At 29.8% G+C, this 22,756-nt stretch overlaps 3 protein-coding genes across 4 annotated transcripts; 2 read left to right on the top strand and 1 right to left on the bottom strand.

The window, feature by feature from the left end:
* The first annotated feature begins 6,586 nt into the window (after positions 1 to 6,586).
* On the top strand, positions 6,587 to 9,148 carry LOC137831946 (uncharacterized). Its single transcript, XM_068639866.1, has 3 exons — positions 6,587 to 7,086; positions 7,727 to 7,900; positions 8,655 to 9,148. Exons 1-3 carry the CDS (start codon positions 6,700 to 6,702, stop codon positions 8,880 to 8,882), a joined length of 789 nt encoding a protein of 262 aa, XP_068495967.1. The 5' UTR covers positions 6,587 to 6,699; the 3' UTR covers positions 8,883 to 9,148.
* Positions 9,149 to 15,655: 6,507 nt separating this feature from the next.
* On the top strand, positions 15,656 to 16,446 carry LOC137838145 (histone H4). The gene is made up of 2 exons (XM_068647425.2): positions 15,656 to 15,777; positions 15,861 to 16,446. The coding sequence occupies exon 2, from the start codon at positions 15,899 to 15,901 to the stop codon at positions 16,208 to 16,210; it is 312 nt and encodes a 103-aa protein (XP_068503526.1). The 5' UTR covers positions 15,656 to 15,777; positions 15,861 to 15,898; the 3' UTR covers positions 16,211 to 16,446.
* Positions 16,447 to 16,744: 298 nt separating this feature from the next.
* Positions 16,745 to 20,278, bottom strand: HERK1 (hercules receptor kinase 1). 2 transcript variants are annotated; one of them, XM_068647314.2, is made up of 3 exons: positions 20,189 to 20,278; positions 19,685 to 19,833; positions 16,745 to 19,566 (listed from the first exon to the last, which is right to left on the bottom strand). In XM_068647314.2, the coding sequence occupies exon 3, from the start codon at positions 19,489 to 19,491 to the stop codon at positions 16,978 to 16,980; it is 2,514 nt and encodes an 837-aa protein (XP_068503415.1). In that variant the 5' UTR covers positions 19,492 to 19,566; positions 19,685 to 19,833; positions 20,189 to 20,278; the 3' UTR covers positions 16,745 to 16,977. The 2 variants fall into 2 exon arrangements, with proteins under 2 accessions (XP_068503415.1, XP_068503340.1); XM_068647239.2 differs by lacking the exon at positions 20,189 to 20,278 and adding an exon at positions 19,988 to 20,168.
* Between the last annotated feature and the right edge of the window lie 2,478 nt (positions 20,279 to 22,756).

Raw genomic sequence — 22,756 nt, 5'->3', positions numbered from 1 at the left:
ATCACAATTAATTCTAATAATGTTATTTGAATGAATTTAAGATGAAACAATTTTGATCATTTATTATTTTCTTTCATTTTGATGTGTACTTTTTTTATTAATAAAAAATAAATTAAATAAATAAAAATATCTAAATGATATTCCAATCTTTATATAGAAAGGTTACCTGACATAACTCTTCATAACATAAATCACTAAAGAAATGTTACATCAGAACCCACAAAACACAATCCATACCAATATAAACATTCCAATAACCTGTAGGAAAAATCTAAATTACAGTAACTTAGTATTATCTTTCAGAAAGTGACACATTTTAACCAGTTATGATATTTATAAGACCACCAGAAAACAAATATATCAAAAAGTTAAAAAACCTTGTTCTGAGTCCAAGCTAGAAACAAGTGTAATAAAAATGATAAGAAGCTAGGAACTTGTGGAAGTTACCCTAATTCCGTAATCCTCGCGTCCATTGATTTTTGAAGGCCATTGATCTTGCATGGAGCAACTTCTTTTCAATCAATTTCTAATAACATCCATCACTTTACAATCAAAAGATCCAAATTATTGGTTAGTGTCATCTTCACATGCAAAACCAAGTCTGTGTGAGTTTCAGGTGTTGCATGTGCTTTGCGAAAGTAACCAAGAAAAAAAAAATGATTACGTATGTGGGGACAACAAAGTATGAAAGTTGGTGTAACATGGAACCTACGAAAATGCAATAATCAACAAGATTCTTACAAGAAAAAGAGATTTTACACTGTCTTGGGTTTTAGCAATTGGCTCACTTAGAGACATCATCAAATTTCATGACCAACTTCTAATTAAGATCTTTATATATTTGCATTCATTTTCCGAGTCTTGGTGGCAAATAATTTTGTCACTTTTTTCTGCTTTTTTATTTATTTAAATGATACGCATGCTAACTTTTGAGTTGACATAGACGATTCTATTGGACCTACCTTGAAGATGCTACTTTGCATATACACCTTCTTAATCAAACTCAGAAGAACATAAGAAAACACAACCAAAAGAACTTTATGTACTGATTTATTTAAACTTATATCAATTTGTATATATTTATGAGTGTGTCATTTAATAATTTTATTTATAGTTTTGACTAGTGTTTAGTCTCTTTTAAGGTAAAATTTTGTGGAATTCTTTAGTTTTTTGGACTAATTTTTATTTGGATTATATTGACCCATATAGAAGTATATGTAGTAGGATTGATATCCGATAAATTATTTTCAGTTATTTATTATATAAAGATTGAAGTATTTGTTAAATAGTTTAAGTTATTTATTTTTTATTATTGATAAAAAAAATATGTCATTTAATTTAATGATGAACAGTGTATAAATTTAATAGGTGTCAAATGAAAATTTTGTATAGTTAATAATAAATTTAGAACATTGAAGGAGTGGAACTATTCACCCTTAATAGTTTGTCATCACAGACAATTGTGTTTAATTATTTAGAAATTACTTTTACATAAAGAGGACTTTGAAGAAGTTATGTTGTTTAACCGTAAAATATATTTATTTGTAAATTGTTATCTCAGGAAAAATAAAAATAAAAACTGGAATGAACTTTTTTTATAAATTAAAATTAATTTTCACACAATTTTTTTTAAAAAAATAGAAAAGCTATATGAAGTCACTTATTATGATACTTAATTTATACGTATACTGAAAAGTTCCTTTTTTTAAGGACTTTAAGAAGAAATAAAACTGTCCAAATATACTCGTATTATACGTTTTATGTTTTTTTATCCGCATGCGTCTTGTGTGTTTTTTTTATCCGCATGCGTCTTGTGTATAACATGAACAAAATCAAGTATGTGTTTGAGCTATTTATTTAGAATTTTAGTGTGGTGGGTTGCCCAGAAGTAACATGTACATTAGCTATGATTAAGGATACACAAAATTTATAAATTAAATTAAACTATTACAAACCTAAATTAAATTTTAAAAATGGTTTAAGAATCTCAAATTAATTAAATCAATTCTATTTAAAAGTAACTTGAATTCTAAAAAATTATTATAGTAATTCAAATTATTTAAAAAAAAATAACAATTATGTTTTTTATACCATTAAATTCAGTTTAATATCAATTTAATTGAGATTTTTTAACAATCCTACACATATACCAAACATGCCTTTGTCTCAAAGTAATGATATTTGTTAAGAATTGAAATTTATTAGACTTAATTAAGCTATTAATTAACATGAGCTGCTCCTGTGTTTCTATCTTCTCACGTGGAGTGATGTAGAAATTTGTTTTTTCTGTGGAGTAAGTGGTGCGGCATGCAAGTAATATATTTTACTAGTTAAAAAAATTGTTTAATCCTACTTTTATATATATATATATATATATATATATAATATTCTTAATTATATTTGATAAACAATTATATTTTAAAAGTTTGTAAGACTTATTGAGGTTCTAGTTCTATAAACTTTTTTAAACAAACTTTTAAATTATTTAGTGAGCCATAATTTAAAGTCTACCAATTGGTTGACTAATAACTTATAATCAGGAACGTCTAATTGATTTTTATTTTATTTTATTACAAAAATCATAATTACTTTTTATATTTCTTGTACATAAAAGTTTGAAAAAAAATCTCTATTTATTTATATTTATATATATATATATATATAAACAATGAATAAATTTAAAATAAATATAAAAATGCAATGCAATTAAACGTTAAGGATTTAAAAATTGAAGATGAAAATGTACTAATAATTTTGAAGTTTTTTCTCTTAACAATAAAAAATAAAATAAAATGAGAGTATTAGACATACTCAAACTCATACTAAAACCTCACACGATATATAAATAATGGTATCACATCATATAACTACATGGTACTAGCCAAAAAATTCCAAAAAAAACAAGATATAACCACCTGTCAAATACTCTTAATGTTACAATAATTGATTTATGATCAGAATACTAGTTAACATACAAGATAAATAAATAATGTATATTATGGTATGCCTAACCATTTTTTTGATATTTTCCTTCATCCAGGTAGATAAATTAACAAAGATTTTCCTTTTCTACAACAACACAAAAAGAACATAAGTCAGTAACTTGTTCCAAAATCAAAGTTCAATCCTTCCATATGACACTCATTCGGTCAGTAAAGGTGCATAAAAAAGAGGTTCAATTAAAGGATTTTAAATATGCAATCAAATTTAAACATTAATCTGAATAAGAAAAATTTGTATTAGGGAATTTATGATTCACCCATGCCCAAGCTTTAATTTGTACCACAATAAACAATTTAATCAAGTCCACCACTTTACCATTAAAAATCACATTGTTATGTGGTTCCAAATTTCCGAAATGACTACTACCAACATACATCTCCACATGCTATTTCCATTATAATTCAGTCTTATAATATAATTATGAACAAAGTGTTGTTTGACCTTTTACTATGTACAATTTATCTTCTTGCTCACAAATCACACATATACCATAACTTGGAGGTCACCTTACACGTGAAAAAAGATTATTTATATTCTCAACATTATCCTCTTGAGAATCACACATCACACATCACACATGTTCCATTACCAATCACAATATCTCTAGACATTAAGTTATCACATGTTGCTATTCTCCTATTAATGACCCTCCATGCAAAAAATTGTGTTGATGGAAGTGTCTTTGTTTTCGATAACATGTCAAAATTAAATTGCAACAGTTGGTTTGTGTTAGGCATTAGATTAAGATATGTTGATTTTACAGTGTATGATTTAGATGCATTTCCACTCCAAATCCATGCATCTTCCTTACTAATGTCAATAGGTACAATTTATAATTCATTTTGATAAACATAACCAAACTATCATTTTCCCATTAAGATCACTCTCTTCTTCATTCAATCTCCCATTGTCACTGATTATCACTAGTACTTTGAACTTAATTGTAATTTTTATTTTTTTTTGACAATGATGGGATTATATGTTATGTTTTATCCATCAATGATAACCACTAATAGCTTAGAAACAATACTTCTTACTTAAATAATATAATCAATCACTAACTATATGAGATATAATAATACATATTTTACATTTTTTTATTTATGCAATTTTTTTGTACTTTATAATTTATCTATACTTAATGTTTCGTCTCTTCAAAATTTGTTGAGATACTATTCTTAGAATTAATCAATACATTTGAAGTATTCTCTTGTGATGTATTTAAATTTTGTTATTGAGTTAAACTCCTAAAAGATATGGAACTATTAGTGTACTAAAACATTTATAACATTTCCTATTAATTAAAAAAAGTAAATTATAATACAAGATTTTGCTAAAATCATTGTATCAATTATTATCAAATTATCCATAAATATTCAATCTTAAACATGAGGAGTAGATTGAATATTTTACTTCAATTAAAAACAAAACAAAATTATATCAAACCAATTTTATAAAGTTAAATTAAGATTAAAGTTCACTTTTCAATAATATTTATAAAAAAAACATATTCAGGTATATGAATTCCAACATAATTTCTCTTACCAAATTAGGCTAGTTAGAGCATATTCTAATTAATTTTATGAATTAAGTTAATATATAGACAAAAGTTATAATGAGAACCGTTATATATATATATATATATATATATATATATATATATATATATATATATATATATAAACGGAACTTATAAACACACTTCATTGTGTGTTTTGCATTTTGAGTGATAGAGCTCCCTACACCTGCGTCGTGCCTCCGCAACCCTCCAAAGCTCTTTGCACCTCCACCAAGGTTACTTAGTGTTTTAGGTTTTTTAGTGTAATTTTAATTTTAATTTTTCTCATTGTTATTTTTAATGAATGTAATATATGTTAGATAATATTTATTAATTAGATAATATTTTAGTTAGATAATTAGTTAGATTATTATTTAAATCAGTAGTTAGATTATTATTGTTCATAAAAAAAGAATATTATTTAAATTAGTAGTTACATTATTAGTTGTATTTGTAAAATTATAACTGATTAATTAGTTAGATTATTATTTAAATATTACTTAGATTATTAGTTGTAATGGTAAAGTTTGAATTTATTAATGTTTGAATTGGATGTATAATTATAACTATTATTGGGTTGGGGTGTCTAACCCAACAAATATTGTTAAATTTTGGAAACTTTATTTTTTAAACATTATACTCTCAAAATTTAGTAAACTTTCATCCTTAGTTTTCTATTTGAGATTTAGTATATTTATTTGTATAATATTTTTTTCCAATTATTAATGTGTTTTCAAAAAATTTATAAAAAACATAGAAGATTGTATCAACCGTAAATGTATTGAATTGTCCAAAATGTACAATTTGAGAGGGATAATGACATTTTATTAGTATATAACTTGTAATATACATTTAACGTATTTTTGTTTAATTGCACTTTGTATATTTAATTGTCGAGATTTCGTATCACCACTTTCATTTTGTGTTAGTTAAAGAACAATTCGAAATTTTGTCTAAATTTTGTGAAATATAAGAGATGATAATTATAGTCTACAAATTTAAATTTTACTTTACATAATTAATTTATAACTTCATTTGATATGGTTAATTTTCTATTATTTTATGAGTATTTATATGTATCCGTATGTTTTTATGTTACTGACTGAGGTTTAGGGTTTAATTAATACAAGTTAACAAAGAGGAAAAAATAAGATAATCAAATTAAATTAAAAAAATCACAACATAAACAACTATTCATATTAAATTTGTAGTCTACATCACAATATATATTGACAACAACTTTCGTCTATATTATCACTTTTTAAAAAGTTTAATTTATTTATAAAATTACTATCATATATTTTCTTAGCATGGTGACTTGACTTGAAAATGGTCATAAATTATGCAATAATGTATGCAATGTTGGTTTTCAACTTCATTCTTATTTTAACAAAAAAAATACTTCAATTGTACCTATAAGAAAAAGTTGTTGTGTAAGTAGGAGGAACCCTAGGTTAGTTTTGGATGAGGAAACGTGGCACCTATTATGCATATCTACCATGTCCTTTTTATGAAAAGGTGGTGGATGAAAAATATCACAAGTATTTGCCATAGATTAGAGAGAGACCAAATTAACTAGCACACACTTGTCATATCCTTCGAATTTTAAACGATTTCATGCACACTCTATGACAATGGATTACTAAGGAAAAAGAAAAACTCTATAATCTCGATTCAAATTAATGTTGACCTAAAATAAGGTAAAAAAAGAGTGACAAAATGGAGTGTAAAAGGGCTTTGAAGATTGAAACTAAATAAACACATAAACAAAGTCTCTTAATTGACTAAGAAAACTTTATTAAAAAGTGTAATTAATTAACTTGGAGGCACTAATTAAGATGGGTGTTTTGTTTATTTAAAAATAGTTGAAAAATTGTAGAATGAAAGAAGTCAACTCTTGGTTGAAATAGTGACATCATCGCAACGTTAGTCTCAGCCACACACTAATATTTTCCAAAATACCTATTGGCTTTTCTGTTTTGCTCTGTTTCGCAGAGCCCACACGGAAAAATATTAAATACTCACCACTCCACATTTCTAATGCACTCACTCACTTACTCACTCTTCAGCTTCAACGCTTCTCTTCTACAAATCCTAGTAGAATTTTCTTGTAATATTTTTCCTTCCACGCACGCGCCATGTACACACACCGCAACGCCTCCCTCTCACGCGCCGCCGAGTCCCTCGCCAATTTTCTCTCTCCGCAGGACGCATCCACGGCGTCGCCAATGCAGTACGCCGCCGCTCCTCATCCGCAGCACCACCAAGTGGCCCTTGGGGAGTTCGATTCGGAGGCGAGTTCGAATAACACGTACAACAGCTGCGGCAGCGGCTGCACCAGCTACATGGGGTCGCCTAGTTCCCTGGCGAGTTACGAGAGTCGGCGAGTGCAGAGGAGCGTCAGCAGCCACTCGCTGCAGAAGAACAGCGGTGGGCCCCATCACCCCTTTTCTCCTCTCTTCGCTCAGTTGCTTGACTCCCAAAACGGTCCCGTACGGAGAGCTTGCAGTACCGGTGACCTTCAGGTTCCTTCCTCTTTTGACTCGCTAATTATAAACACTCATCTTCTTAACTACACTAATACAGTATATACATTATGCACTTTTTTAATTATACTTGAAATTGCACTTTCAATTCGTACATTAGCATTTGACAATAAAGTAATATGTGGATTATGGAGACAAAACTTCATTTCTAATTCAGAAACAACATAAACGACGCTTGTAATTATAGATAAACACATCTCAATCATTATGCATATCAATTATATGACTTTTAACCTAGTGGGTAACCTAGTGGGTGGAGGTTTAATCTCATTTTTATTTATATGAATTTAGTATTTTCAAATTTGAATTTTAAACTCTCAAGATGTATGTCTATGAATAAATATATGATTTGTTTTATCTTATAACCTAATGAAAAAAAGACACCACTTAAACAACAATGATCAACTCCATGACAGCAAACTTGAAGTTGTTTCCTGTTTGGTTCACTGTATATACGTACTTGGCACCCCATGGAGTTTCTTGGTGTACTCTCACAACCTTTAATATGTTCCCTGTTTGGTTAATTTTTTTTAATATATTCTAACTAAACTCTTAATACCTGTGTAAATGATGTTGTTGTAATGCAAATTGATTCTTGGGTAATCTTTTGTACATACAGAGATTTCATGGAATGCAATATTATCATCATTCAGATAGTCCATTGTCGAGTGAGAGTAGCTTGATCATAGAAGAAATGAGCAGAACCAGTCCTTATAGCCCAGAGGAGAAGAAGGTGAGGATTGAGAGATATAGGAGCAAGAGAAACCAGAGGAACTTCGGCAAGAAAATTAAGGTATAGTTTTTTTTTCAGATACAGTTTTATAATAAAATTTATGTTGAGCCAATTAAACTTTTGTATTGCCGCTGTGATCTCACTACAATACTTGAAATAGTCAGAAATTTTCTCCTTTGTAAAAGTACCTCTTAAAACTTGTATGTTCCATCGAAATATGTGAATATTATTTTTTTTTTATATTAGAAGAAGAGTGAAAGTGAAACGTGGACGAATTTGAAATAAACTGCAATATCATGGACAGATGAAGAGGAAAGTTGCTGCTGAAAAAACATGCTGCCCTATAGAAGGATGCATCATATCATGCTAAAATCATATTGAGGGTAGAAAGTTAAGGGAAATAGTAAAAAGTTTGACAAATCCTGATCGAGAAAGTGATTCTTTCCACACAAGGATTCGCTCATAATCTTTGCACGATAAAGACCTGTTGCCCGCACAGGAGATATTAATTAAAGACTATACACAATAGTGACTTCATGTGTATGTTAGTGTTAGTGTGTTGCAACCGGACCTGAAATGCCTGATTTGTGAAGCAAGAAAAATCTTCTCACATATTTGTCTCATTCTATAGGGTAACTAGCTAGTAGCCCCATTACTGTAACGTCTAGGAGGAAAGAAACAAATAAGACATGTTATACTTCTCTCCAACACAGTGTACTGTATATAGCTATATTGGTCCACCAGAAGACTGTTTAGTGTTTAGTCATGATGCAACCACAACATAAATATTAATTTGTTTTCTTCTGGCAATCAGTATGCTTGCAGGAAGACATTGGCAGATAGCAGGCCACGAATCAGAGGGCGATTTGCAAAGAATGACGAAATTGCAATTAACCCTCCAGTTCAGTGGAGCCACATGGGTACTGGAGAGGAAGAGGATGAGGAAGAAGAGAATTGGGCAAATTTCTTTGATTCATTAGTTCCTGCAAATCTTGCTCAGGGGCCTCATGGGAGTAGTTCTTCCTTTGGTGCGTTCTATTAAAATAATTGCATGCTTAAATCAGCATGGCTAGATGATTAATTTGTATGCTTTCAATGTTTTGAGTTTTGTAGTGGCAATGTAAATATATGGTACTTATTTGAATCATGGATGTGACCATGTGCAGTTGTGTTTAGTGCCCTTTATGTTTTTCTAGACTAGGCCTCAGCAGCAGCAGCAGCATTGTATTGTTTGGTTAACAACTTTTACAAATTGTACTTGGGATTCCTATATGATGTATTTTATAAATTATATATTTTTATACTAAAGTCCTTTTTATTGATACGTTTATGTGGGGAGGGAGTAAGGAAGAAGAAAGAAGCAGTAAATTAAATTAAAAAGTGGATACCTAAAAAGATAAGAGAGGTATCGATGATTAAAAAAATTGTTGGTGAGTGGTGGTGACCTTCACTTTCCCTGGTGTGATGTACCTATCACTTCTTTACAGTGTGATTTTGGACAGAAATGGAGTGCTCCGAATTTGTCTTGAAGCTCAATCAAGAAGCCCTTTTTCCACTTTACAGAAACATGTCACCCTTGGATTAAAGCAGGGTGAAAGCAGAGCAAAAGGGTAAGCAATTTACTTTTCAGCCATTGTTACATTTGCATACATTGCCATATCGGCATTGAAGAATGAAGAGTGACCTCTTCGCTACACATTGAACATTTTTTCTTTTGTGGGATGCTATCAGAATTGACAAAAAAATGTCAAAAAGCATGAAAATAGAGGAGCACAAACCAGGTCCCCCCCAAGTAAGCAAGTTTGAGCTTATGAATATGATAATGCACTTTCACTGAAGCAATCAAGGGTAGAGTCAAATCAAGTCTTGTCGTGATAATAGTTGGAGTTGATTGGGGTCAATGACGGCAGATTCTCATCAGAAATGCAAGAACTTCAGTGGGATTATACTTAAAACGGCCGCAGCAATCACAAGAAGATAAACATTATTATGCGAAGTGAGGCTATATACCTCTGCTACCTTTCACTTTTCTGCAATGAAGTACCAAAAGTCCAAGGTCATTATTAACCTATCAAGCACCTTCAAGGTTCAATCATGTCTTGGATTACCACTGACCACAAAGCAGATTCTCAAAAACATCTCAGAACAACTAAAATATTCTACTTCAATCAACCAGCATTGGGTTTTTGGGGGGCTACTTGCTTGCATGGACGTATCAACATTGAACTCCTACAAATTTAATGTGTTACATTGAACATGGTACATTTTATGTTGACACTCTGCTACAAAATTATTCGTAAGGAAACCAATAAACAATCATTACTCATCTTCAGTGACTTATCAACGTCATTTGAAAAGACTTTTGACATTAATGAATAAATTATACTAGATGCGTTCAGAATATAAATTTTGAATTATACTTTGAACCAAACCTAATTTTATAGTTTTAAATAAAATAAAAACTATCCAATTAAAAATCGGAGTTTAGGAAAGACAACACACAAATTATCTAAATAGGTTCAAACTAAATTTGTAAAAAACATTGGAGCAAAATCTTCTTATAAATTATAGGTATTTGCCTTTACTTTACAAGACTGTAGTATAAGTAAAATTAATTTATAATTTTTTCGATCTTTTATTTTTTATTAAATCTTTCTGATTTCTCGATATTATAATTGACGGGACTATAGGGTTAAGAATTCACAGTTAGATAAAGAGAGGGTGGATATATTTACAAAGATTTTCAATGTTTCAGTCAATTTAACATTTCATAAATATCTCTACCTAGTAAATTAACTAGTAAATTAAATGCATTTCTCTTTATACTAACAAGTAATTTGGCCTATTTGACTCAACATCACAATTTTACTATAGATTAAACTTATTGTCTTTACCATTTAATCTCACTTGTAAATACTAATAATTAATTAATATTGTTATTAAGTTATAATGTTTGACTTTAACTTTACTTTATTGACTTTAGTCATTAATTACAAGCAATGTATTGTTATTTAAGTGAGTTGAGATTCCAAAAAATTAACTTTGTTGCATATGTTCGGTTCATAAACCATTAAGTCAAGATATAGTGATATAGATAAAAAATCAACCAGTCCATATATAATTTTAAATTTCCTTAAAAATATCTAATTAAAATTAAGCAATGAAATATTGTATTTCATTGTTTATAAAATTTGGTGTAATTAAAAATCAAACAATCATAAGAATTAAGAATGAGAATAGCCAGTGATATTTTCATAGTTGAAAAATAAATTATCATTATCAAATTGTTGGATAGTGATGCTTAATATAAAAAAAAAATTATAAAAAAAAAATATAATTGACATGTATTTGATAATGATCGAAAAAAATGTATGCAAACTAATGGAATTCATATTTTGAAACTAAAAGAGACATACATAAAAAATGTGGAAATTGCAAAAAGGTGAAAGATTGATGAGAATATGAATCTGAATTCTTTTATGTGTAGGTGATGAGTGATGGGAACCCACTCCATTAAACACTTAGCAAATGAATTTTTGAATCCACAACAGTGAGCTAGAAGCTATGAATGCAATGTCTACAATGTTGGAACTTTAAATTGGCAAAAGCTTTTCTTAATCATCTCATTATTCAAGTGATAAACTCAAAATAGAGCATGAAAAGATATTGCCCCTTCCAAAAGCAATTCCACAACTATTATTATTTATAGCACTAGTGAAAGCACACTCCGATAGAGCCATCAAACTGATATGTAGTAGCAGCTATAAACAAAGCTTCTTGCTAAACACGATCCTAGCTAAGAAACAAAAATAATAATTAAATACCATTACATACATATATTATTGAATAGTTTTTTTTTTTTTAACATGTGTGTTTAAAGTTGGACTCCACAATAAATTAATTAATTAATCTTTATAATTTTTGTTCTTATATACATAAAAAAAAATCTTTGTCACTTGTATCCTCTCGAATAAATTTCGATAATTGACATATGATATAATAATTGTAAAAGATCTTTCGATGTGTTCGATATTCAGTAGTTACAGTTAATAAATATTATTAAATGTGTATTTGATTTATATATGCTCAACCTATTTACATATTTGAGTTGGATCTGCAAGATATTGGACCTGATTAACACAGATACTATCGTTAAAATTTCATATTAGTCTGATATATTAGTTAATTAAGCGTATTAATCTTAATGGTTAGGTACGTGTTTTTTAGGATATCGGGATATGTTTAACTATGTGAGGATGACATCATAAGTCTGTGTATTCGAACATATCTTAAGTTTGTGTATTCGAGCATATCTCAACCATATATTATAATTTTTAATAATTTTATATTTTTTCAATATACTCTTGTACTAGTAATTTTTTTTAAAAAAATCACTAAAAATAATAAGTGTTTTTTCTCTTTACAAAAAATAATAATATAACTAATAAACCTTTAATTTACAGACCAAAGATAAATAGAAACTAAATTTAAATTAAAAAACCAACAATTTTGAAAAAAAACGGAAGGAGTTTTATATTATATTTACATGACCTAATCTAGAAATAAAAAATTGTTGTAACATATTTTGTAAGCGACCAACTCATACTTCATTAACACATAAAAAAAAAAACTCCGAAAGTGTAATGAGATTATTTAGGCAATTAATTTACATACTCACAGTATTAATACAACAACTACACTAAAAAGGTTTTAACAATTTACTAGAAAAAAAGTGGTTAAATAATTTCATTTTAACTAAAATTTTCTTCATTTCTCCTCGCACTCTCCACGGTTTCCTTGTTAAAATATTAAAAAGTATCATTTTATCATGTTCAACGTCTATGATATAAAAGTAGAGAAAAAAAATAGTATAATATCCATACAAAATATATAAAGTTAATCATATAAATATTTAATAAAAAATAGTTAATCATATAAATATTATTATCTAAACTTTTTGATGAATATAGAATTTAAAATTTCACTTTTTACAAAGTTTTTTCTTGTAAGTATCATTGTTTATTGAAATCCATGTTATTAAGATTTGTTACTTCAGCTTCTTCGTCGACAAAAAATTACAATAAACACTATACTCCCAAACATTTACAATAGCTCAATATGATGTCATGGAACATAAAAAAATGTATTTTCACAGTTTTTTTTTTCAATGCATAAATTAAAAAATGAATTATATTTTAAAAGCACAAATATAAATAAAATTGCACTGTAAAAATAAATATAGATAAAAATACTTAAAAGTAAAGTTTCGATAAAATTAATCACTCGAATAATTTTGATAGAAAAGTCTAAATAAAAATACATAACTCAATAAAATCAATCTCTAACGTTGATACTTTCATCATTGCTATCCTCACTTTCACAACTTAATTAACATGTAAGTAAAATTAATCAACGACTAACATGGTAATATTATTGATAAAATTAAAATGAACTATATATTATTTCTTAATATTGTATTAAGTTTCATCTAATCCATTAATTAAATTAATCATATCGAAGTATACATATATAGTTTAAAGTGTTGACTTAATTACCTTTTTTGTCATAATAAAATATATTATTTTTGGAAAAATTTATTTTTCATTTTTCACTTTTTTAGTATGCATTGGGTAATGTTTTCCATTGAGTCTCTCATTGGGACAATTGGTCAAACACATATATATATATATGTAAGTGGAATTTCTTTCTTGCACTCAATAACATAATTTCTACTAAATGGAATACTCAATCAAGCACATAAACATAATTTCTACTAGATGGAATACTCAATCAACCACATATCCTTATAAATATATTTTTTTTCTTTTCTTTAAAGTCTTGTTACAAAATTAACACTTCCTTTCAAAATTTCAATAACATCAGAAATCACGAATAAATCATTCATCTAAATTAAATTCAATACACGTGCACAACAATGTCACTGAAAACAAGTGATCGTCTAAAAAAGAATAGACACGTGAAATTTTATCTAAAATGTGTTCAATCATAACTTCGTTTGAAGTGTAATTATCAACCGTCAAAGTAAAAAAATATATACATTTGAATGTATCAAACATTGAACACTTCAACAAAAACTTGAGTAGTACTGGAAATAAACAAATATATAATCTTAAATTTGAAATAAAAAATTTAACAATCTATTTAAGCATAATAAAGAAACTATAATTAGTACAATCCAATGCTATTACAGGTCACTTAAGTAGCTTGATGGTTGGATCACTCCTTATCAATTTAAAGCACTTAGGTTCGAAACCTGTATAAAAAAAAATTGGACTCCATAAACACAACATAATGAGGTATTTCAAAATACCTTTTATTAAATAATATTACAAATATAGTTTAAATTTTCCACCCAACATTGTTGGTGTAGTGATTATATACTCATAAGAGTTGTATTCAATTTCCTCCTCGGATTAAATGTTTATATTAAGTGTTATTTCCTCACAAATTGACTTTGCATGCGAATGAATTATCAATAAAGTTAATTATTTTAGTTATGTAATCTCTATTTTTTTTTTGCTTATTGACTAAACATGTAATTTTCAACCACTTTGTCAGTTTCAAAACATGCTTATTTGATGTCTTGTATTGTTGCAAACATGTAAACGTTACTTTCTTGAATTGACTAATAATATTGAGTTTTCAGTTTCACCTTTAATTTAATCATTAACTTTATTTATATCAAGAAAATCAACAAAAAAAAATTCGGTATTTTAATTATTACATTTAACTATCACTCTTTTTTTTTTTAAATAACTATAATATGCACTACTTCATTTTCCATAAGAAAACAAAAGTAAATGAAAGTATGTGACAAGTATATTGTGACTTCAAGATTGTCTATTGGATAATTTTTTGAGAACAAGTTTTTCAAAACAAGTATTTCAGGATAAATATTCTGGAATAAACTTTCCAAAACATATTAGGTATTTTTCAAATTAAGCTTTTCAAAATAATATTTTTTTTTCAATTGTAACACAACTCACAATAAAAAAAAATCAAGAACGCAAAAAACTAGAAAGAAACTTGTGTTACTTAATTCCATAAAATAAACAAGAATGAAAAATCACAATTTCTAAACTAGGTTACAATATAATGAAGTATAAAAAATAAAGCTGTCTATTTCTCGAATTAGAACTGCACCACTAATTATAAGCTAGAGATAAACAATAAAACAAATATTTAAAGCACTTCACAAAAAACAAATGCAAGAAGAAAAATAATAGTAAGTTGAGACATGCCAAATGTTTTTTAAAAAAATCTCCAACCTACATAAGTATTTATTTTTTAATTATTCATTGATATATATTTGTGTACTAAACTTATAACTGGATGTTTTTATTCATTGTTTTGTAAATATCATATCAGTATACCATTTATTGATTATTTCAAAATTAATTTGAAAGTTTGATCAATCCATATATAATTTTAGTGATCGAGCTATAATATTATATATTATGAATTATCAGTAATTGTCTGTAGCAGTATGTTTTATTTATTTTTTTACATTAAACAAAATTTTCTTAATCTTGAAATTTTCTATTAATTCTTTAAATTTATTTTACTCATTGTAAATTCTTGTTTTTTTGGGAAAGACTCATATTTTAGATGAAAATTTTGTTAATGACATTACCCAAAACGATTAGTTGCATTTACAAATTTTGGACAAAATTTCAGATAATGCCAGTGGCGCCAAAAGGAAGAGTCACTCCCGCTCATCTACGTCATCGATCCGTGCACAACGTTATCTCAAATCTGAACCGTCCACTAAGAGGCCATCGACGCTCCAAAAAGCTTCGGTGCAAGCCTTGCACGGATTCACAAACACATTACCCCAACCCCAACACCACATATAAATATAAAGAGAATTTCACCTTCATCTCAGATGCAATTCTTCTCATCAGCTTTCTCCTCCGGTAAGTATCAATTTCACTGTCTGCACATAAATCGAGTTTTCGGATTAATTTGTTGTTATAATGTTGTGGTATGTTTGGTGCAGACTGTGATTGTTGTTGTTAACGCGATTTTGCCAACAATATGTCTGGGCGTGGAAAGGGAGGCAAGGGTTTGGGAAAGGGAGGAGCCAAACGACACCGTAAGGTGCTGCGCGATAACATCCAGGGAATTACGAAGCCTGCCATTCGGCGTTTGGCGCGTAGGGGTGGTGTGAAGCGTATCAGTGGTCTCATATATGAAGAGACTCGCGGCGTCCTCAAGATCTTTCTTGAGAACGTGATTCGCGACGCCGTTACTTACACTGAGCACGCCAGGAGAAAGACAGTTACGGCAATGGATGTGGTTTATGCACTCAAGAGACAGGGAAGAACCCTGTATGGATTTGGGGGCTAGGTTTTTTAGTTTCTTGCTTTCTTGTTAGGCTATGGGACTGCTTGAAGCCCTTGGCATTAGGAAATTTAGTGATGAAGTACAAATTTGTAAGGTTGGCTTTGTTAGGGTTCCGGTGGTGTTTTAGGAATGGTGGCTACAGTATCATGAATTGCACTGATGTATCTTGTTGCTGCCTATTCTGTAATTTAATCTTTTTTTTCTTGAATATTAAAGTGTTCTTCTGTTCATTGCTTCAATTTTGGGAATATGTACTCTACATTCGATGTTCAGCGTTTTAATCGTTTGCAGCCATCTTAGCCAAATAAGCCTTTACCAAGAAACAACCTTTATTAATGTGAAATTTGTCTTTATTTTGGCAAGGTGAATTAGCACATATGCACAAAATATTTGTAACTAGGACATATGCACAAAACTTAAACGTTTCTTAATAAGAAAAAGGAACCCCTCTATCAGTTTGATACAAGTAGTTGGTGTATCTGAGATTATCGCTGATGATAGGTAAGATGGTTAACGAACGTATTAAGACAATTTGCGTTCAGTTTTCAAGAGAATCTATATTGAAACATCTCTAATCAGATATCTAACAGTGAAACCTACTGTTGCGTTACGATTAAGCAAGCTTGTTTCATGAGCTTGTCCTTTACAAGTCTATAAAGTGTCTCATTCCTCTGCAAGGAGGGTGAGAACCACCGTTCTGAAGACAAACCACTAATAAAACAGTAAAAGAGCAAATGTTCTGCAGAATTTAGAAGATATAATACTGTAAATCACCTCCCTTCAGATTTCACCAGCTGTGAGAATACCCTACTCATGGAAACTCCAGACAGATCATCCAGACTTGAAGCTTCAAATTGTGTAGCGGAAACACTTTCTTCATGGTCGAAATTGTTGACCTGGGGTGACAGTTCTCCGATCATATTAGTACTGTTTTCTTCAGGGTCACCTCGAACAATAGCCTCTTGAAGTTGGAGAGCATACTCCAAATTCCACAAGACATCCCCCATGGAAGGCCTGTCAACACCAAAGTCAGCCAAACATTTTTCAGCAGTTTCTCCAAACTTCCTAAGAGAATCTGGTCTGATTTTTCCATTAAGTGTTGGATCTATTATTTGCTCCAATTGCCCTCTTTTCTGCCATTTCATAGTCCATTCTGCCAAGTTCACCATTTCTCTGGGAAGAGTTGGATCTATAACAGGTCTAGCACAAAGAACCTCAAACAGAACTACTCCAAACGAATACACATCTGACTTTTCTGTAAGTTGTTGCCTCCTGAAATACTCAGGATCAAGGTACCCAAAACTCCCTTTGACAGCGGTGCTCACATGTGTCTGATCAATTTCAGGCCCTGTCTTCGATAGCCCAAAATCAGCAACTTTGGCCATGAGGCTGTCATCAAGCAGGATATTTGCAGACTTCACATCACGGTGAATAACTGCTTTAGCATATCCAGTGTGAAGGTAATGCAGTCCTCTAGCTGCTCCAATGCAAATCTCAAGCCTCTCCTTCCAACTTAAGCTTGGAAGACCTGAACCATACAGATGACTTTTGAGAGTTCCCTTTTCCATATATTCATATATCAATATCATTTCGTTCTTTTCATCACAATATCCAATCAATGATACTAGATGGCGGTGGCGGAACTGTGACAGCATCTCAATTTCAGTTCGGAATTCCGCAAGCCCCTGCTGCGACCGAGGATTCCCCCTCTTAACTGCAACTTTAGTACCATCATTTAACTCACCCTTGTATACTTTACCAAAACCACCAATGCCAATAACCCAACTCTCATCAAAATTATTTGTAGCCTCCTGAACTGTCACAAAAGGGAAGCGGTACCCGAAGTTTGAAGCAGCACTTCCTGTTGTGGCATTAGAATATTTACTTCCCATGGTGTGAGAAGTTCCATCATTGATTGATAAAGGAATCCACGTCTTTGAATGCGCTTGTTTTTCTTTTTCCAAACGTCTTCTTTTCCGGCATAGTAGAAAGAAAACAAGAACCATGACCACTGCAAAAAATGCCCCAAGACTCACACCTACTATCAAGCCAACCTTTTTAGAACCTGAACCAGAAGAACTAGTCTGAGGCGCTGTCGATGAGCTGAAACTTCTCACAGAATTGTTCATTTTCATTATCTCCAGCCCATTCAAAATAGCATTAGGATAATCTCTATTCACAGCAGAAGGGCCAATGCTTACAAGCATTTTGGTGCTGGCAGTTGGGGTTGTAACCATGTCCTTGAAAAATGGAGTAGCCAAAACATTATTATTTGTCGAACTCAGATCAAGATCCTTAGCAGCCAACAAGGAGTTAATGTAAACATTAAAGTAGAGCTCATTGAGGCCTTTGCTGAGTATGTCACAAAAGTGAAGTCGAACAAGGTACGGAAATTGAGGCTCCACATCAAACTGCCAAGTCACATTGAAATTACTTCGGGGATCACCTGCTGAATTCATCTCTGTTAGAGTGCCATAGACAGAAGGTGGAGCAGTATTTGCTGTTGGTCCACCATTTACATATTTCACAGCACCTATATTTGAAAAATTAGTGGCCAGGTTAGGTTGTATAAGGAATTTTTCGTCAGTAACCCAAGTTCGTTGAAGCGTGTCATTGCCAGAGGAGACAGTTGGACCACCCATGTTAACCCTGAAAACTGTCTCCAGTGCCTGTGTAAGTAAGCCAGAGTAGGATCCTGCTGGATATAGGGCGAAACCCTCATCAATAATGAGGTCATCAGGGACCGAAACAACTTCAATGGCATTCACGAAAGCAATGGAATTTTCAGATGGGGCAAAGGTGATAACTAGGGTGTCTGAATTTACATCTAAAGAGTACTCCTTCATAACAGGGTTTTTCTGCACACTAAAATCACTCAGAAGATTATAGTCCTGGGTGGAAACAACGAAATTTGCTGCACTCAAATCGTACTTCTCATATGCAAATGGAAAGAAATAAAGCCGGATCCAATGTCTCCCCCTTTTTTTAATCGGAAATGTGTACTTTGAGGGTGCTGTGAAAATTCTTGCGGTTGCATAAAGAGGCGATTCACTGGAGGAAGTTATTGATTTTAAGGAGGTACTCGCAAGAATATCTTGTTGGGTGGAAAGGAAATTCTTGTAGAAACTATCCGCGGTGAAATTGCGGCTATCTATAGAAGTATCGGTTGATGCTCCACAGTCTATAAGGTAATTATCCAGAGGAACAAAGTTGGCAGAAAAACATACCAAGGGCAAGATTGTTAAAGCACAGACAAATAAACAAATTTCTCTGCAATCCCACATGTTTCCAACAGTATCTTTCCCTTTCCCCTCAATTTTTTCTCTTTTCAACCCTGCGATTTTATGAAAGGAAGAACACTGGTACATGCAAGAAAAGGAAAAGAAAGCAATGAATTTCTACTAGTCTATCACCGAAAAATAGGGGCTAAAAACACAAACAAAGAACAGCAAAAAACATAGACCGACTATCTCGTACCTTCAAACACAACACCTCTGGAGCTCCACCAGAACCATAGAGCAGAACACAAATCTGAATACCCTTTTGTTGTACCGAAGGACATTCAATGCAAGTGATGGAAGAAAAGGATTAAACGCATGTTCAACACGCATCTAGCTCACGACAAGCTGGTACAAAATGACGACAACGTTTGTAATTAATATATAGTCCTAGATTCTTTTGAGCACCACTTTATTTATTTTAACAAAAAAAAAAATACAGAGAGAGAACTCAAAAAGGGTTTGAACAAAAAGATTGGAATTCAAAAGGGTTTTGAACAACCTGGTTTTTGAGGTTGCCAAATCCCATGTCTCTGATGGAATAAAAGTAATAATGATAAACAAATCAAGATTGTTGGGTTGTTAATGGCTTTTATATATATATAAAAAAAAAGGAGTTAATGAGAGTGTGATGTAATGATATTGGCAAGCGGAGTAACAGAGAAGATTAGATGAATGCTTATGGCATTGTGATTGCCATTACCATCAGCATATGCTTGTGGGCTCGCTTTTGCTGGCAGTGACCATCAATGAACCGAAAAAAGTTGGTAAAGTATAGTGCCTCTTTTATCATACCATATCAACAATCTTACACCATCTCTCAATTAATATATTCACCTATTTCAATCTCACACTCAACTTACCATTAACTTCTAACAACGAACAAAATAAGTAACCACAAAATGGGTTATCTTACTATCATACCACAATAAATGTATATCTGTAATTTCAAAGTAACATTATTAGGTTTAGTAAAAAAAATTCAGAAGAATTTACTCTAGGCAACACAAAAAGAAGAATTTAAGTCCCACATTGAAAACTGCATCTCAGAGACTACAAATCCTACGGAATTAATGTTTAATAAATGCCAGAAAATGAAAAGCGTGAAGTGGAAGAGCGTAACAGTGAGAAACGAGCAATGAAATAATATAAAATGTAATCAAAATATCGTCAAATTGATGTTTCCGTAATCAACATTAACAAATACATTTCTTAAATCTTTTATCAAAATGGCTTTCGGCATAAGAAAATAAATTATTTTTACTATGATAAAAATTTAATATTCCATATATAATTTTAATTTCTTATAATTTCTTAAATCTTTTATCAAAATGGCTTTCGGCATAAGAAAATAAATTATTTTTACTATGATAAAAATTTAATATTCCATATATAATTTTAGATGAGTCAAATTGAAAAACTTGAATAAAAAAATTAAAAGTAAAAATTATTTTATTTGATATGTGAAATTTGATGGGAACGTGCAAAAGTATATTTTTTTTGTTGGTGTTTTAAAATAAGAAATTAAGAAAAAATTAGAAAGTCACTTTACTTATAAAAATTGTATATTAATATTAATTTAAAAAATTAAAAAATAATTTTGCTTTTTAAATTTTACTTTTTAAGTAATTCATATAAAATATTACATTGTATTAATAAAATGGAATATATTAAATAAAAATAGAATAAAAAATTTGTATAAAAAAACAATTATAATGAAAAATTCTCTATATATAAATTAGAATTAAAATATCTCTCTTATAAAAAAAATTATCTTATCTTGCTTTAAATATATTAATTAAATGCATAATGTCACTTGTATGTGTCATGTGTTGCATTAATAAATTTTAAATTTTCAACGCAATTAAATACGATATTTACAGAGGACTTATAGATAATAGAGTAATTATTGTGTCGATTTATGGAAAGTCAATTTAAAAAATACTTCTTTCATGTTAAAAAACTAATATTTTATATTAAGTTATTTTTGGTTAAAAAATACGAGTATAAATTACTCTATTTTTTTTATTCTAAAAGTATATATTAAGGATAACTTTTTTGTAGCAATTTACACCATTATAGGTATTATTTTCAAATGTTTATAGAGTTTTAATTTGACAGCATGCATAAATAAGATAAGATGTATATTACTATAATAAAATTATAAATATAATTAAAGAAATATTAAAAGTATTAATAGTACTAGTGTAGGTAAGCTTCGTGCATTAAATTAAATATTAAACTGAACAATTAATGTCAAATAAACTAATATTCATGTATTAATAATGTTTTGCTTTACATTTATTTATTTTATTTTATTGTTTTTTATCTTGAATTATTATTATTTGTTTTAAAGTTTTAAAAATTGATTTAATTTTTTTATTTGAATGATATTATAGACTTGAAAAAAGACATTTAAAATAGACAAATATTTTTTTATTTTTGTAATTCATACTTTATTTAAGAATTTAATATTTTAAATTTTACGACATTTTAGCATATTTGAATAAAAACTTCCTATAAAATTGAGTTTTTAAACTTATAACTTACCTAAATAGTATTTATGAGAAGTGTGTTGGAAGGTGGACAAGGTCACGTGGAATCAATTACTCATTCAAGAAAAATGTTTAAAGTGAAGGAGAAGAAAAAAGAGTGAGCAATCCATTGATTCAATACCCAACAAGAAATAAAATTTGTTGAATTGACAAAACAAGAAATGAAAGTGACTTCTCCTTATCATTCATATAAGAATAAACTAACCCTTATCACTTTTAATAGTTTTTAACATCCACATTGTATTCATATTTTTAAATATTTTTTATAAACAAAAATTCATGATATTCACTAATATTTTTACATAAAATACATATTTTTGTAGGGTGGCAACGTGCACGGTCCCTTCTTGCATAGGTCCGTCTCGTACTTGGTATATAAAAAGCGGGTTGGGTTGGCTCGTCCTATATAGAATCTGCGGATTAATTTTTGTAGTCCGTCTAACATAAGAGTTGGTCCGTGGGTTTGTGGGTCATTCCGCATAAGAAATATTTAAAAAAATAATAATTTTTTGAATACAAATTTTGAATTTTTATTATTTAGATGCATTAGATAAATAGTCTCATAATACTATTTTCACAATACATGCGTAGTAAATGTTATTAAAAATTTTAAAATAAGAAATATGAAGCTGCGTGAAAAAAACATGGAGGTATAGAAAAAAAAAAATTCTATATTTTATAAGTTATGCGGGTCAACTGCCCCGTCCCACCCTTGA

Source organism: Phaseolus vulgaris, chromosome 11, assembly GCF_051622355.1.
Source record: "Phaseolus vulgaris cultivar YP4 chromosome 11, ASM5162235v1, whole genome shotgun sequence".
Classification (NCBI taxonomy): Eukaryota; Viridiplantae; Streptophyta; class Magnoliopsida; order Fabales; family Fabaceae; genus Phaseolus; species Phaseolus vulgaris.
Note: the sequence above shows the minus strand (reverse complement) of the source record. Positions and strands in the feature narration are given on the sequence as shown.